Genomic DNA, 16,375 nt, shown 5'->3' with positions numbered 1-16,375 from the left:
GCGAAGCCGCCCGGTAAGCGCTCGAATCCGTATAGAGGAGCCGACTGGCTGAATGACGATCCGGCACGAAGGGGTTAATTAAATTAATAGTGTAAATTTTCTTCTTTCATAAACTATAAACTATTACTGTAACTTCATCATTTTCTGACTTATAGTGTTGCAAAAAAAATTAATTTGGGATAAACAAATTAAATAACTTTTAAACTATTTGACCGACTACATTGAAATTTAGAGTATGATTTAAGCACCAGAAGTCTCACCATTCCGTGTAATAAGAAGGTTCTAAGTTAATTTTTACATAACCTATGAATATTTATAAAAAGTCAAAATTTATTATTTATTTTGCAATTTTCTAAGCAACCAATAAGGATAGACATATTCCGCGAACGCCATATTGAAGTTTTTATACGATTTATGAGCTTCTTACTCTCAAATTTGTCTTAAATGCTTAACTTTTTGGTAATAGACGAAAAAAGTGAAAATTTACCGTTTTTTGATCTTCATTTGTTTATAACTATATATATCATCAAAATCGGCTGCAGGAAACATATAGGTTATTATTATAGATGTCCATACTACTCAAAAAATCTGGTTTCGGCCTGGAGGGGGTTGTGTCACCAACAGGAATTTTTTCCTTATTTCTCTGAACTAAAAGGGTGAGAAGGTATCGCTCCAGATAAAATTATAAACTTATAATTATAGTGGCGAGAGGTATTCGGGATAGCGCAAATCAGAAAACATTTGATGCGCGAGAGTGTCTCGTTCGAGATGCTTAATAACCCAGTAAATGAACGAGAAATATGGCGATACCGTGTAATTTTCAGGGGCAACTCCGAATTGCATGAAAATTTGAATTTATGTTCTACTTACCCTCCACTTCAAAGTTGAAATTGTGCCGTTGGTTGCTTTTACTTGGGGGGTGACAGTCACCCCTTCTCGGGGGTGAAAAACATACATTCAAGATAAACCCGGAAATGAATAAATTGACTGATTTTAAGCAACTTTTATTCTATAGAGTTTTTTATGTAAGTCAATACTTTTCGAGTTATTTGCGATTGAAAATGTTTATTTTTCGACAAAAAACTACGTTTTCGGACGGTTTTTCGCAGATAACTCAAAAAGTAAATATTTGATCGAAAAAAATGTCCTTGACAAAAGTGTAGCTTATAAAAAACAAACCGAAAAAAATGTGTATCAGTAAAATCTATCAATTGAGTAAAAAGAAAGTTGTTGCTCATGAAAAGTACGTTCTTATGCGACTAATTCCAAATAGAATATTTCAAGGTGAAATCACCGAAAAATTAAGCACTTTTCGGGAAAAACTCATTTAAAGTTTTTTAAAGTGTTTATAAAAAGCTTTATTTTAATTGTTCATAAAAGTTTCTAGCATTAAAAATAAGCGAGTTGCGCTCAAAATAAAAGTTGGCCCTCTTTTTTTTTTGGTAAAAAAATCATGAAAATCTCCCCGTGTTTAGCTCCCCAAATGAAATTAATCGCTACCGCTTTACAAAAAATTTACTTACTTATCTATTTTTTTATATGATCTGTCAGTCTCACCGGTTTAAAGTGCTTATTTTTGAAAGTGTTATAGTTAAAAAAGCTTGAACGGGTTACTAATCACGAGTGTATGCAAATTTTGAACAGCCATTTCTTAACCAATTTTTATCTTGCGGAAAAACAAAATAAAACCAGCATATTTATAATAGCAAAATATACAGTTTTTATTCTTTAAGATTTTTCTTATCACCAATACTTTTTAAGTTATTTTGAAAAAAGGAAATTTTTCAAAAATTTTTAGAATTTTTTTTTAATATATAACCAAGTTTTTTCAAAAATAAGCACTTCAAACCAATGAAAATTACAGATCATATAAAAAATATACATACAGTTAAAATAAATGGTAAAGCGGTAACGATTAATTTTATTTAGGGTGCTAAATAGAGGGAGGTTTTCACAATTTTTTTTACCAAGAAAAGGGGCCAACTTTTTTTTTCAGTGCAACTCTTTTATTTTTGGTGCTAGTAACTTTTCTAAAAAAATGTAAAGTTATTTTTAGATATTTTAAAAATGTTAATAAGTTTTTCCCGAAAAGTGTAATTTTTCAGTGATTTCGCGTTGAATTATTCGATTTGTAATTAGACGAATAAGAACGTATTTTTCATGAGCTACAACTTTGCTTTTTCTCAATATATAAACTTTACTGATTCACAATTTTTTTATAAGCTACACTTTTGCTGAGGATATTTTTTTCGATAAAATATTTACTTTTTGAATTATTTGCGAAAAACGGTCTGAAAACGTATTTTTTTGTCGAAAAATCAACATTTTCAATTGCGAATAACTTGAAAAGTATTGACTTACGTAAAAAACTTTATAGAACTAAAGTTGCTTATAATCGGTCAATTTATCCATTTTCGGGCTTATCTTAAACACGCGTTTTTCACCTCCGAGAAGGGATGACTGTCACCCCCCAAGTAAAAGCAACCAACGGGACAAATTCAACTTTGAAGCGGAATTTTCATGCAATTCGGAGTTGCCCCTGAAAATTACACTCCAAAACGGTCATTTATTGGGCTATAAGTGGTTAATGTAATATATATTTACCTCTTTTGCTCAATTCATCCACAAATCTCCTAACTGATGCCTGCGGTCCGGTAATAGTGACATTATCTTTACTATTATGACAAGCCATAAATATATCGTCAGGCAGTATTACTCGTACTTTCTCTTTTGATAATCCAATTGAGGCCATCTGACCTAGTGGAAGCTCAGTTCTTTTACAAGCGTACCCTCTAGAATATGCTATCAATACTGCTTGTTCTGGAGTTAAATCTCCGTTTGCATAAGCACAACCTAAAAAATATACAGTATAAAAGCAAAGAACAAAAATACAATATAACTGTTACACTTTTCTAGAATTCCTAATGCTATGTTATACACTAGGGTGGGCCGAAATTTTTTTTTATTTTTTTTTAAGTTGTAATACCGCGGAAAACTTGCGAATTATAATTTGAAACAAAAAAAAAATTTCAAAATCGGTTAATATCTTCCGGTCCCGCATTAACCTTAAAGTTTGACTATTTTTTAAAAAAACTGTCCGGGATCTCGTACAAACAAATCTCCTTTACATGTCCCAGATTTTATCGCAGTGGAGATATCAAGTAGGTACTGTTGATCCTTGCTGAGAACCTTTCTGTCTACCTCCGGTATCTGACAATCTATAGACTGGAAGTTAATTACCGGCAGTTTTTGACAGGCAACAAGTTTTTCACCGATTGGTCCTCTTGAAGTACTAGGCCCGGTTGTTTTGCCATCTAGATGTTCAAAGAGGTGCCGGAACGGCAGCTCATTAAAGTGGAGCAGGAAAATTGCCCATTGGACGGGCCTCCTTAAATATAATTCAATTCTTCGAATTATCCCAGTTTTCAACCCTGTATTGACGTTAGTGCCGTCACATCCGATTACAGTTAAACTTTCAGTAGAAATGCCTCGATCTCCCAAATACGTTATTACTGATTTAGCAATATCCTCAGAGCTTCCTGATTTAGGAGTAACGTGGCCAACGTATACTGAGCTGGGCTCTTGTATTAGCGAGTAATGCTCTTCTTTAATTACTCTACGAAACCGCTTTGAGTGAGCTTGCTCTATGAACAGCGTGTCGTCTTTTCTTTCGTCAAAATAGAGACCCAAAAGAGGAAGTGTAGCAGCGGACTTGCTACACCGTTCGATCTTAACAGTTTGCTTCTCCCTTCTTATTTTGTTCTTATCAACAACGTGGGAGGAATCGGAATCGGTAACAACACCTAAGTCATGCAAAACACTTGATGCGATCGCCGCAGTAGCGCGATCGGAAACCCCATAGCGGTCACTTAATATGGCAGTAGATTTTAATTTTACTCTCATCTGCCAACCAGGCTTTCTAGATTTAATTTCCCCATCGTTAAAATCAGAGTCACTATTATTATCTGAATCCATACTGCAATAGTAATCATCATCTGTATCGACTAGAATAGTGTCTGAATGTGACCATGACGGCTTAGAAACAGAAAGGTCAGGCAAATTTAAGTGATTGTCACGTACCTTCCTTTCCATGGATTTTGTACGCTTGTTTGTTTCATTTCGGTCAAGGCCACCTATTTTTCCTATTCCGTGTACCCTACTTAGGTAAAGAAATCTTAGTTCAATAAGAGGTATTTTTTTGGATCTCTCACAGCTACAATCAATTTTAATGTCGCACTGTCACAATTCTGGTGTTTTGTGGCAAGTACAGTCAACAGTTATAGTGCATTTACAAGCGGAAATATCAAAAATAAGTGTGCACTTTTGCTTGAAATCATTGACCTTCTTTTTAAACGATTCCTTATTTTTGTTACGATTGTAGGACCTTTTAAAGTTGGAGTATTTATCATATAACGCTGTTACGAGCTGTGTGATTCGCTTGTCCGTCACGGTAGGGATTGACGACCTTTGATACAAGCCGATTAATTTTTTTGTGACTATTTGAGCGACTTGGTTAAAACTGACGAAAATATTATTAATTTCAATTGCTACATTATATCTTTCTTGAAAGCAAGACCTAAGTACTTCCTCGCCTGTAGGCAGTTTGTTATTGGGAAGGTCTTTAGGCGAACCAAAAATCGGGCAATCAAATACCTGTCTAGTAATTACAGCTTTCCTTGACACAGCCATGATCTAATCACCGCATCGATCAAACAATAACAGTCAACAAACACACCACATCACAAAACGTCAACTTTTACAGCAAACGAAAATGGAGTAAACAAATAATACGTCTAGCGACCACTTCTGACATATTAAAACTGACGCTCCTCAGTGCTGTGGCTCAAGTCGCGGCAGGTTGTGTGATTCATGGAAGCTGGTAGTGGGGGAAGGCTAGTGAAGGGGGGGGGGCGGAGAGGGAGACGCATAGCGGGATTAGCGGGAACGATGATTCACCCACCAATCACCGTCCGCCCGGTAGCTGCTCTAATCTCTCTGGCACGTTAGTTTTATTACTGGAACTTTTATTTTATTTATTATTGGAACTTGGCAGTATTCCTAAATTCCCTACAATAGGTTTGTGTGAATATAAACGATTACTATTACTTTTGAAAAACAATTAATTATCAAATTCCAAAAATACGAAAAAATGTTGAAATTTCAATATTTCGGCATATTTTAAAGCTTATGCGGGACCGGATGATATCCAGTAATCACAATCAAATTAAAACACAATGTTCTTAGGGTCTATCTCAACGCATAAATAACTATTACGTTAAAAAATAAATATAAAAAAATTTTTTTCACAAAATAAGAAAAATGAAGTTTTTTTTTTTAAAAATAGTCAAACTTTAAGGCTAATGCGGGACCGGAAGATATTGACCGATTTTGAAATTTTTTTTTTATTTTGTTTCTAATTATAATTCGCAAGTTTTCCGCGGTAGGTATTACAACTTAAAAAAAAATAAAATTTTTTTTCGGCCCACCCTATTATACACATTATCTTATAATCTAATTGCGACTTTCTGAATGATTAATATCTACGCGATTAAAGAATTCATTGTTACTTTGAGTGACAATAATATATGGTCAAAGCACACTAACGTGCAAACATAAATGTCATAATTACTAATTATGTTGAGAATTATGTCATTGTCTTAATCTTAGCTAAATTTATTTTTTTTCAAACTTACCTATTTCTCCCAGCGAATGACCAGCTATATGATCAGGTACTATGCCCAATGATGTCAGTACATCAGTTAAAGATACGCTAACGGCCATTATAGCACTAAAACAAACTTCAATGTCTTCGTAGGTATCAGCAGTAGGGTTCATAACAGCATCCATTAAATCTATATGATATTCTTTCATTGCATACGCGCATCGCTTGAACGTATTCCTAAAAATCTCTATAGCCATCAAATCTTTACCCATTCCCACCCATTGGCTACCCATTCCACTGTAGATAAACCAAATTGGCCTCTTTGTGGATTTTATCTTAGATATTTCTCTTGTGGGATTGTTTCCCAAAATAGTGTATCTATAACAAGTGATGTATCAATTAGTAATGATTTGTGTTTACAATTTTTGTAACTAAAAATAAAAAATAACCGCAAGAGTTTGCGGATCGAAATAACTCGTTCAAAAAAGCTACTTAATGTCTCATATTAATATATTATATCTGATGTGTAAATGGATAGTGAAGAGCAATATATGATGTAGTATTATGATAGAGAGGCATTACGTTGGAACCACTTATCCTCTCCTACTCAATCCCTGTCTTCTTTGTTTTTTTGAGTTTTGGTCCTCCGATGAATAGGGGGTTTCCCTTTTAAAACTCAGTTGTTGCTAATGAGACAAACGAACAAATTTCACAACGACGAACTTAGCAAAGAAAAATGGAGATGATCATAGAACTAAAATGTGGAACCTGAAATGGGCAAACCATCTTGAACCTAGTATCTAAAATTACGTTTGCAGAAGAGCTTTCAAAATACGCAGTTGAAATATCGGCATTGCCCGAAATCAGAATAAACGGCAAGGGAGAAATTCGTAAAAATAAATTTTCACTGTACTACCCGGAAACAAAACCAGACAAGGTGACAGAGGAGTAGGGTTTATAGTAACTTAAAGACTTAGAAAATCTAATATAGCAGATTGCATAATTTTACAATGATCAATGTATAAAAACCGACGGAGGATGCCAAGAAAGATGAGGTAGAAATATTATATGAAAGAATACATCAAGTATGTGATAAAATCTAAAGACACAATGCTGTTATAAATTATAAGAGGGTGATCTTTTGTAAATTTTTTTAATATTATTTTAAAGCCATTTTTTTTGTGACATCTTATGCAATTTACTATTTTACTTGGGAAATAAGCCATAATTTAAGTTGGAAATTTAATATATTTGACGATCAGAAGTAATAGTTCTTAGATTTTCTAAAGCAGTTGTTGCCACATTACCAGATTTTAACACAAAGGTTGTGGCCATTTTCTTTGACACACTTCGAGAACGGATCACTTTTGTTGATTTTTCTTCATCATGAAACACCCACACAGCAGATTGACGTTTATTTTCCGGTTCGTAGAAGTAAATCCAATATTCATCGCCACTAACAATACTATAATCGATTTTTGAGCTTCCTTTTTCAATATTCTTTGTCGTAAGTGTGAACACTAACTTAACCAAACTAGAATAAAGAAAAAAAGTTGAAATAAGGTTTTATTGACGTATCTCACGGACTCAATCTCTCGTGGAAATAAAGCAAATATTTATTGAGAGCAAGAAGACCTGTCACAATAAAGTGTTCATTGCTTACGTATGACGTAAATACTACTTGAAGAAGAATCGTAGGGAATCTATTAAAACTTAAGTCATGGTCTTGAATATTCAGATATATCTCCAAGTAGTGCTTGAACAGATTCTCCCAGTAAAATTTTGTTGAACGTATCCAATGTTTTTCGGCACCAATTGACGCGAACCGCTTTTTGCTCTTCTGTGAGCAAATGAGGGATCAAACGGGAAACCAACTTCATAACACCCAGTTCTTCATATACGATCTTTTCGATCGACGTCTTTGACATGTCCAAAGATACCTTTATCTCCTAGTAAGTTATAGGGTGGTCATCTTTTATTATCTGACGAGCAGCCTCAATGTTCTGCTATGTGACTGCTGTTTTGGATGGACCTGGCCTGGTTTTGTCGCTGAGCCTAAAACGACCACGTTAAAATTCACAATACCAGCAGGAAATAGTTGACTGGTGTGATGCTTCATAACCAAAGACAGAAACCATTTCATTGAAAAATTGCTGTTGGGATAATCCTCAACGAATATTGTAAAAATTATTCCTCGAAAATGTTCTTGGCTAAGATCTATTTCATAATGTTGTTCTGAAGCTATTTCTTTGTGGCATTTTTGTAATCAACTATTCTAAATGGGAAATAAGCCACAATTTAACTAAAAACATGATTTTATTAACTATTAACTTTTCGACGTCCACATCGGATGTCAACGTATTTTATATATTATATATGATGGTATTTTGACAACGACATCCGATGTGGACGTCGAAACGTTAATAAAATCATTTTTTAATTAAATTGTGGCTTATTTCTCATTTAGAATAGTTCATCTAGTTCATAAGATACATCGACCGAATTGCTAATTTCAAAAATTCACTGTATCTACACGACTTGTCCAATCGCAATGAATCTTTGGATTTGTATCAACAAAATATTCAGGTTACATTTGTGTTGGAAGGTTTTATTCGTGGCGCTCTTAGCGCGGCGATATGCAAAACTAAAAAGACAAACGTCGTATATGAACAGAACCCGATCAAAAAAAGTGAATAAAGACATATAAAACTTTACTTACCCTCTGTATGGGTGTCCATCAACATTATATTTATGAATTTCATCTAAAAGACCAAGAAACTCTATCTCATTTTCACTTTGTTCAATTTCATCCAGAAGAAAGTCCACAGCTTCTTCGGTTCGTCCAGAAATTTGTACTAAACGTTGTTGATATGTCTGTATAGGTAATAGTGTACTCTTCTTTGGATTTGGTTTAAGTATAACATGTACATTGGAACCACCAATCCCAAACGAGTTGATCCCTATTGCACCATCTTTATAGTCGATATTCTCTTTTACAATCTAAAACGTTTGTATTTAACAATTTCAAAATAAAATCTGTTTTAATATTTTAAACAGAACAACTTTTATTTTGAGTGTAAGATAAAAATGTAATGGTTAAATGTTGATAATGGATTTTGAAAGAAGTGACAATATTATAATCTGCGTTTCTAAGATTTTAAATTTGAAATTTTGTCCTGCAATATACGAGACTTGTTCAATTAAAACGCACCTTTGATCCAGAAAAAAATTATCGGCAAACATATCTATAAATAATTACCACTATATTTAAGGCACATATTCCATTGTTTTACCTTCTTCTTCTTTAAGTTCCATCTTTTATCGAAGGTTGGAAATCATCATGGCTATGCAAGTCCTGTTTACTGCCGCTTTAAATAGTTCTGCACTACTTCGTCTTCCCACATTTCGCTTTCCTCGGATTTTGCCTTGCCTAATAAGTTGCAATAGGTAATGTACTAATGAGTGTTTTTGCCCTCTCATGACATGTCCTGAGTACTCAAGTTTTCCTTTTTTGACAGTTAATATTATTTCCGCTTCATTTCCTATCCCTCTAGTTATTTCCATGTTTGACATTCTTTGAAACCATGGTATTCGTAGGATTCTTCTGTAACACCAAGATTCATAGGCGGCCAACTTATTCAGATGACTTGTTTAAAATGTCCACGCTTCCAAGCCATAAAGAAGAGTAGAAAACACGTAACACCGAAGCATGCTTAGGCGTAGTTTGTAATAGTACTATGTAAAAGTAGTATGTAAAAGTAATTTCATTGGTTTGGTCTACATTTGATGTTATCCGTGCTTCTAAGTATTTGTAGTTATCCACATTCTCAATTACAGTATCTTCAATAGTCAATTGGTTGTTTTCATATGCTGATTTAATCCTGATCATGCATTTAGTTTCCTTTAAATTCATTTTCAGTCTGTACTCATGACAGCGTTCATTAAGGCGTTTATTTACGTTCTGTAAATCATTGTTGTTATCCGTCATTATTACTGTATCGTCTGCAAAACGTAAATTATTCAAAACTTCTCCATTGATATATATGTTACCGGCCAAACCCGATTTCAGGACAAACTAGTTTAGCCTAGGTCAAACTAGTTTTTCCTAAGCGTGTTAGGATAAACTAGTATGTCCTAGGCCAAACTAGTTTATTCTGATATAAATACACACACTTCAGGCCAAACTAGTTTGGCCTAGGCCAAACAATTTATCCTGATATAATAAAGACTCACACTTCAGGACAAACTAGTACGGCCTAGTCTAAACCAATTTAGCCGAGTCGAAAATAATTTATCGAACATGTAAGGACTTTTACGTGCGGGGAATTCCCAAATCACGTCCCAACAGGGATGGCAAAAAAAATTATACATCGATATATTGTATCATAATATGATACATCGAGTGAAGATATTGATACATGCTATAAATCAATATATTCTTGTATAATTAAATAATATAAAAAATAATAAATAAAAGGATGGGGTTTTCTCCAAAAATGAAAAGAAAATATACACTTACGAATAAAATCGAGTACGAATTAATATTGTTTTCAACAAGTTTGAAAAAATGTGAAAACACTGAAATGTCCACGTCCGTCTGTCCGTCCGTCCGTCCGTCCGTCCGTCAGTCCATCCGTGTGTATGTCTGTCCGTGAACTCAACTCCTCCGTCATTATACCAGGTAGAATGACAAATGAGGTGTCAAATAAAAGCTTATAATCCAAGGATGGTACTAAAGGCGAGAAATTTGTTGAGAATATTATTGTTTGTTTGTTACGAATAATTATAATTTTAATAAAAATTATTATTTTTCCAAGAACAAAGTATTTTATTCCATTTATTATTTATATGAAGCCGTACTAGTTCGTTGAATTACTTTCTTCTTCTTGGCTTTTTCCCATAATGAGTTTGCCTTTTTCGTCTTCCATAGCACTCTATTCTCCTAGTCGCTATCTCTGAGGTCTCTATCTATCATAGCATTTCCTATGTGAGTTTTCCATCTCACAGCAGGTCTTTCTCTCCGTCTTCCTCCCCGCGGGTCCCAGTCCAGTAATCTTTTCGGCCACCTGTGCTCCGGCGTTCTTTTTAAATGCCCGTACCATTTCAGGGCTCTACTTTTACTACCACAACTTTTTTGTAATTGAGCATTCTACTTCTATTCTGTTTCATATTTCCTTTGTTGTTATTCTATCCTACCTGGTAATTTGTAGACACCTTCTCATAAACTCCAATTCAACTGTTCGTATTTTATTTCGTATTATTGTTGTCACTGGCCATTCTTCCGCTCTTGTAGGGTAATATTCACCACTATGCCCTGAAAAATCCTTTTTTGTTTTCTTTAGAGTGTTCTTCCATATTACTCCTTGGAGTACTTTCGTGGCTTTTTTCCCCGTACTATTTTCATTTCTATATCTTTCATACAAGTGGCATCTCGGTTTATCATTTACCCTAAATACTTAAATATCTTACAACTCTTAATAGTGTCTTCTAAGCTTACGCTTAAATCAGCAACCAATCTGTAATCAATTACTTTCGACTAGATTAAATTGGTTTAGACTAGGCTAAACTAGTTTATCCTGATATAAAAACATACATTTCAGGATGAACTAGTTTGGCCTGAAGTGTGTGTATTTATATCAGGATAAACTAGTTTGGCCTACGCTCGATAGGACAAACTAGTTTGGCCTAGGCCACACTAGTTTGTCCTGAAATCGGGTTTGGCCGGTAATATTATATACCTTCTATTGAATCTGAGAGCGCGTCTTGAAACACCACTTCAGTGTAGACATTGCCCACATAACAATTTCATGTTCTTAGTAGATTCATAGAACATACTTTTCAGAAAAAGTATATACTGAGAATGTGCGTAATTACCATTGCGAATGTGCAGAGCAGATACTGAGTATATACTACATTACAGTACTTAAACGTTCTATGTATATACTTAGAATGTACTACCGCACTTCTTTTCAGTATATACCAAGAATGTTCTTTTTAGAACATTCCAAGGACGTGCTATAAACCTTCTATGTGTATACTTAGAACATACTACCGCACATCTTTTTAGTTTATACCAAGAAGGTACTTTTTAGAATATTCCAAGGAAGTGCTATAAACCTTCTATTTATATACTAAGAACGTACTACCGCACATCTTTGTATGGGAAGAATATTATATTTTTAAGAATACATATATCAACTGCTATATTGCTTAGAAGTATGTTTTCAGCATCACCTAATCTCATCTTAGGTTCTACCAAATATCTATTTACATATTTTAATTGCAAATGAGAATGTAGTTAGTACCTACATTCTACAATATTACTTAAAAAGTAAGTACATATTTATAAATTTTAGTTATTTATATAAATCATTATATAATATTTAGCTAAACTAAACTATGCATAATAAGTAACTAAAATTTATATAATACTTATATGTACTTACCTATTTAAGTAATATTGAGTTATCAAAATAGATTATATGTATTTTGAAGCACCGCAAACAAAATAAACAGATTATGTATGTTCTTTAGTCCTAGTACTACATCATTCGCTTTCATCCTTAACACTGCCTGCATAGATCCATAGATGATACAAATAATGAAATAATGCCTGTTTTCATTTTACGGTTTTTTCCTATATATCCCTGATCCATTCAGGTAAGAATAGAAATGGTCAGAAAGTCAGAATATGATGGGGGGTGGGGTTATGAATGTTGTGGAATAACAAAATCGGTGGTCAGTGTTGCCAAACGGATAGAAATTTCCCTTTTTGCGGGAATTTTCAACAGAAAAGGTGATAAAGGGAAAAAGTTAACTCAAAAGGGAATTATTGTTCCAGTCCAAATTGTAAAATATTAAGAAAAAATCAAAATATTTGAAAATAATTCAACATATCTTCTCAGATTTTGTAAACAGGAGGGAAGTTTTTTTTTATAAAAGTGGGAATTTTTAAGGTAAGTTGACGGAAAAAGCTTACTCGACGGTTGGCAACGCCAAAGCCTTTGGTTGCTTTGGTTGTGCAGTTTGGCACGTTTTGGTTCTGCGAAATGGCCTATTGAATTGAATGTACCTAAATTCAAATTCCAAGGATGTAAAAATACTAATGATTCATGATAAACTCGAAATGGTAAAGTCATTTCAATTATGAAAACGAATTTTTAATAGTATCTATGTAAACATTAATACAATTAATGTTTAAAATTTTTTACCCTTCAACAATTTTGAAATGAAATTCGTCCAATACTACCTACATACATAAATTTTATTAATTATGTATTCTAAAAAATAACGAAGTTGATAATCTATAAGGCTAATATTATACTTCCTATACATACAAATTATTTTTAAGATATTTTAAAAGTATCTACTTATAAGTATGTGTTAAGAATGTACTTATAAGTATGTGCTAAGAATATTCGATAAAGGTATATTCTAAGAATAAACTTTTACGAATATTCCGAGATCCTACGTACACGAATATACTTAGTATATTCGGTACGAGAATATACTTTGAAGTATATGCAAAAAACATGAAATTTAGAATGTTTTTTAAGGTAGATGCTATGCTTGTACTACACATATACTAAAAAGAATATACTCCGACGAATGTTGGTAGTATATGCTTAGAACATGATGCGAACATCATTGTTATGTGGGTGAAGAGTAGTAGGGACAGCACGCAGCCCTGACGGACTCTCTGTATTTTAATACTTTGGGTGTTCTGGCTGTCAACTGTTACCTTGGCAGTTTGATTACAACATAGATTAGTGATTAGATATAATTTATACAGAGAGAGTCTGTAAAGTGGAATAAATTCAATATCTCAAATACTAATTGTTTTTTTGGAAAATGCTCAGACCCGTCGATTAGTATTTCAAATTGTCCTTTTTGACATTCAATAAAAATGTATACAGGGTGTCCCAATTTAGAGATATGACGTCATCGTCGATTTTCTTAAATGGCAATACTGTCATTTTGATAGCTAATTTGATAGGGTTTGTAAAGTTATACATAACTGCAAAATATCAAATTTTTATTCTCTACCATTTACAAGATAATAGAAAATAACAAAGTTATATCTGTAATTTGGAATATATTCAATAATTAAAATACTAACTGTTTTTTTGAAAAATGCTCAGACCCGTCGATTAGTATATCAAATTGTCATTTTTGACATATAATAATAATGTATACAGTGTTGCCATTTAAGAAAATCAACGATGACGTCATATCTCTAAATTGGGACACCCTGTATATATTATTATTATATGTCAAAAAGGACAATTTGATATACTAATCGACGGGTCTGAGCATTTTTCAAAAAAAACAGTTAGTATTTTAATTATTGAATATATTCCAAATTACAGATATAACTTTGTTATTTTCTATTATCTTGTAAATGGTAGAGAATAAAAATTTGATATTTTGCAGTTATGTATAACTTTACAAACCCTATCAAATTAGCTATCAAAATGACAGTGTTGCCATTTAAGAAAATCGACGATGACGTCATATCTCTAAATTGGGACACCCTGTATACATTTTTATTGAATGTCAAAAAGGACAATTTGAAATACTAATCGACGGGTCTGAGCATTTTCCAAAAAAATTTAGTATTTGAGATATTGAATTTATTCCACTTTACAGACTCTCTCTGTATATGCCTTTTCTCATGAGGATCTTTCAGTGAGTCACAGTTTTTCGATTTTTCCTTCTAACGCATTAAATTGTATGTGACAGAAAAAAACGCACGTCGGTGATTACATTTCGTCGGTGACATTTATAACATTTATTCTAGTTGTCAATAGATGGCGCTATAATCGGAAATAAAATAATTTGCGAATTATATAATATATCTATGAATATAATCTGAACAATTTAAAAGACTATACAAATCAAAGAAAATACCATTTTATAAATGCAATAAACACAATTGATTTTATTTTTATGCCAAATTGCAAATAAAATTTGACAACTGTCAGATTTAACTAAAATGTCATGTCACTAAAATGTATATTATCACGGACTTACCTTTTTTTCTATCATTTGTGAAGCACTGAAAAATGCTCATGAAAAGAAGCATACCACAACTGTCAATATTTTTGCTCTTTAATATATTTATAAGCTTTTTTATGTTGAACATTATCAAATGCCTTTTAAAAGTCTACAAAACATAAGTACATGTCCTGATTCATGTCCATGTCCATGCATCTCTGGGTCAGCATATTCAAGCCGAACAAAGCATTTCTTGGGATCATACCATTTCTATAAAGTCAAATTGTTTCACCAACCAATGCATAACCTTTTTAAAGAATTCTTGTGGCTATAGCTCGATTTTACGACATTTAATTTAGTAATCATCTGAAAATGATTACTTTTTGCCATTTTTATATCGGAACTATAGGGTAGATGCTCCAATATCCTCCATTTCTTTCGATTTAGATTTTCTTTCACTGCTTTAGCAACATGACGTCGAGCATTGTTGAGTAGAAGAATGGCACCACATGAGAGTTTATCTGGACGGTTTCATTTTATTGCTTGATGGAGTTAGTTCAAAGTTTCATTATAATGATTGGCGTTTATATGCACTCTAGATCCTGTAAACTCTATGAACAAAAGTCCTTTATGGTTAAAAAATATTAACATGACCTCGCTCGTAGAAGGTTTAACTTTGTATGACCGCTGATTATATTTGGATGGATTGTTAACAACAAACGCCATTTTTAAGTCACAATATTTAAAAATCGCAGTCAAATATAAATGACAGAAACTGGTCACTGTGACCTTTACAAATATAACTAACATTTTATAACGCCAGTTGTGTGAATACAATCATTTCCATGGCTAACCTGACCATTGACCAAAGATGTGTTTCAAATGAACAAGCTTATAGATACCGCCATTCCACTTGTCAAGTGCTTTTCAAATTATATATTTCTCATAGAAGTTGAAGAGACTTTGAGATAGAATACATCTTTGACGAACCCCCTACTGACTTTAAAACTAACTAAGAATGCTACGACTTACTTGTAATTTTCCAGTACCGATACCAGGCAAATCCGTGTCCACGGGATCCATATGTAAATTAGCTGCTATAATACCAGTTTCCATTGTCAACAGCACTTTGGCAACTCCAACTAAACCTGAGGCCGTTTCAGAATGCCCTAGGCGAGATTTTATTGAACCCACCAAGAGAGGTTTGTGCCGTTTTTCAAATGCACTTACTAAAGTCTGACATTCAATAAGATCACCCACTGGAGTACCTGCAGAGTTTACAAACGGTTTTAGAATTTATGTGTTTTTAGAAACAACCTTCAGTTATTGGCGTGGCACCATATATAGAGCTTAAAAAAATTGTATTTTTTTTTAATTAAAAGAGGCGGAAAACTAAAAATTCGGATTATTGTCCTCTGATGCCTTTTAAGATGTAAATATAAAGCAAAGCAAAGTGATGAATTAGTCGACAAGGGAATCTAAAATTTCATTCACAACTTGTCGTTAACCGTAACAATAATATTTGCGCTGTTTCACATTACATATAAGAATTTTGACCGTGCGGTGGTTAAAATCTACATAGTGGCTCGGAATTTTTCTCCCTTTACCGCTTGAAATGTTCGGCGAAGGGAGAAAGATTCCATATGATTGCTAGAGCCACTATGTAAATTTCAACCATCGTACGGTCAAAACTCTTATAATGTGAAACAGCACTTT

General features: G+C 33.3%; 1 protein-coding gene across 2 annotated transcripts in view; it reads right to left on the bottom strand.

Moving 5' to 3' along the window:
* LOC114339102 (fatty acid synthase) overlaps window positions 1–16,375 on the bottom strand; it is a 172,838-nt gene that overhangs the window by 97,417 nt on the left and 59,046 nt on the right. For both annotated transcript variants that reach the window (XM_028289735.2, XM_028289736.2), the window contains exons 6-9: window positions 15,692–15,927; window positions 8,382–8,662; window positions 5,694–6,040; window positions 2,605–2,853 (exon numbers count right to left, since the gene is read on the bottom strand). In XM_028289735.2, coding sequence (XP_028145536.2) covers window positions 2,605–2,853; window positions 5,694–6,040; window positions 8,382–8,662; window positions 15,692–15,927 — 1,113 coding nt within the window. The remainder of the gene's footprint in view (window positions 1–2,604; window positions 2,854–5,693; window positions 6,041–8,381; window positions 8,663–15,691; window positions 15,928–16,375) is intronic.

Source organism: Diabrotica virgifera, chromosome 1 (assembly GCF_917563875.1).
Source record: "Diabrotica virgifera virgifera chromosome 1, PGI_DIABVI_V3a".
In the NCBI taxonomy this organism is placed as follows: domain Eukaryota; kingdom Metazoa; phylum Arthropoda; class Insecta; order Coleoptera; family Chrysomelidae; genus Diabrotica; species Diabrotica virgifera.
Note: the sequence above shows the minus strand (reverse complement) of the source record. Positions and strands in the feature narration are given on the sequence as shown.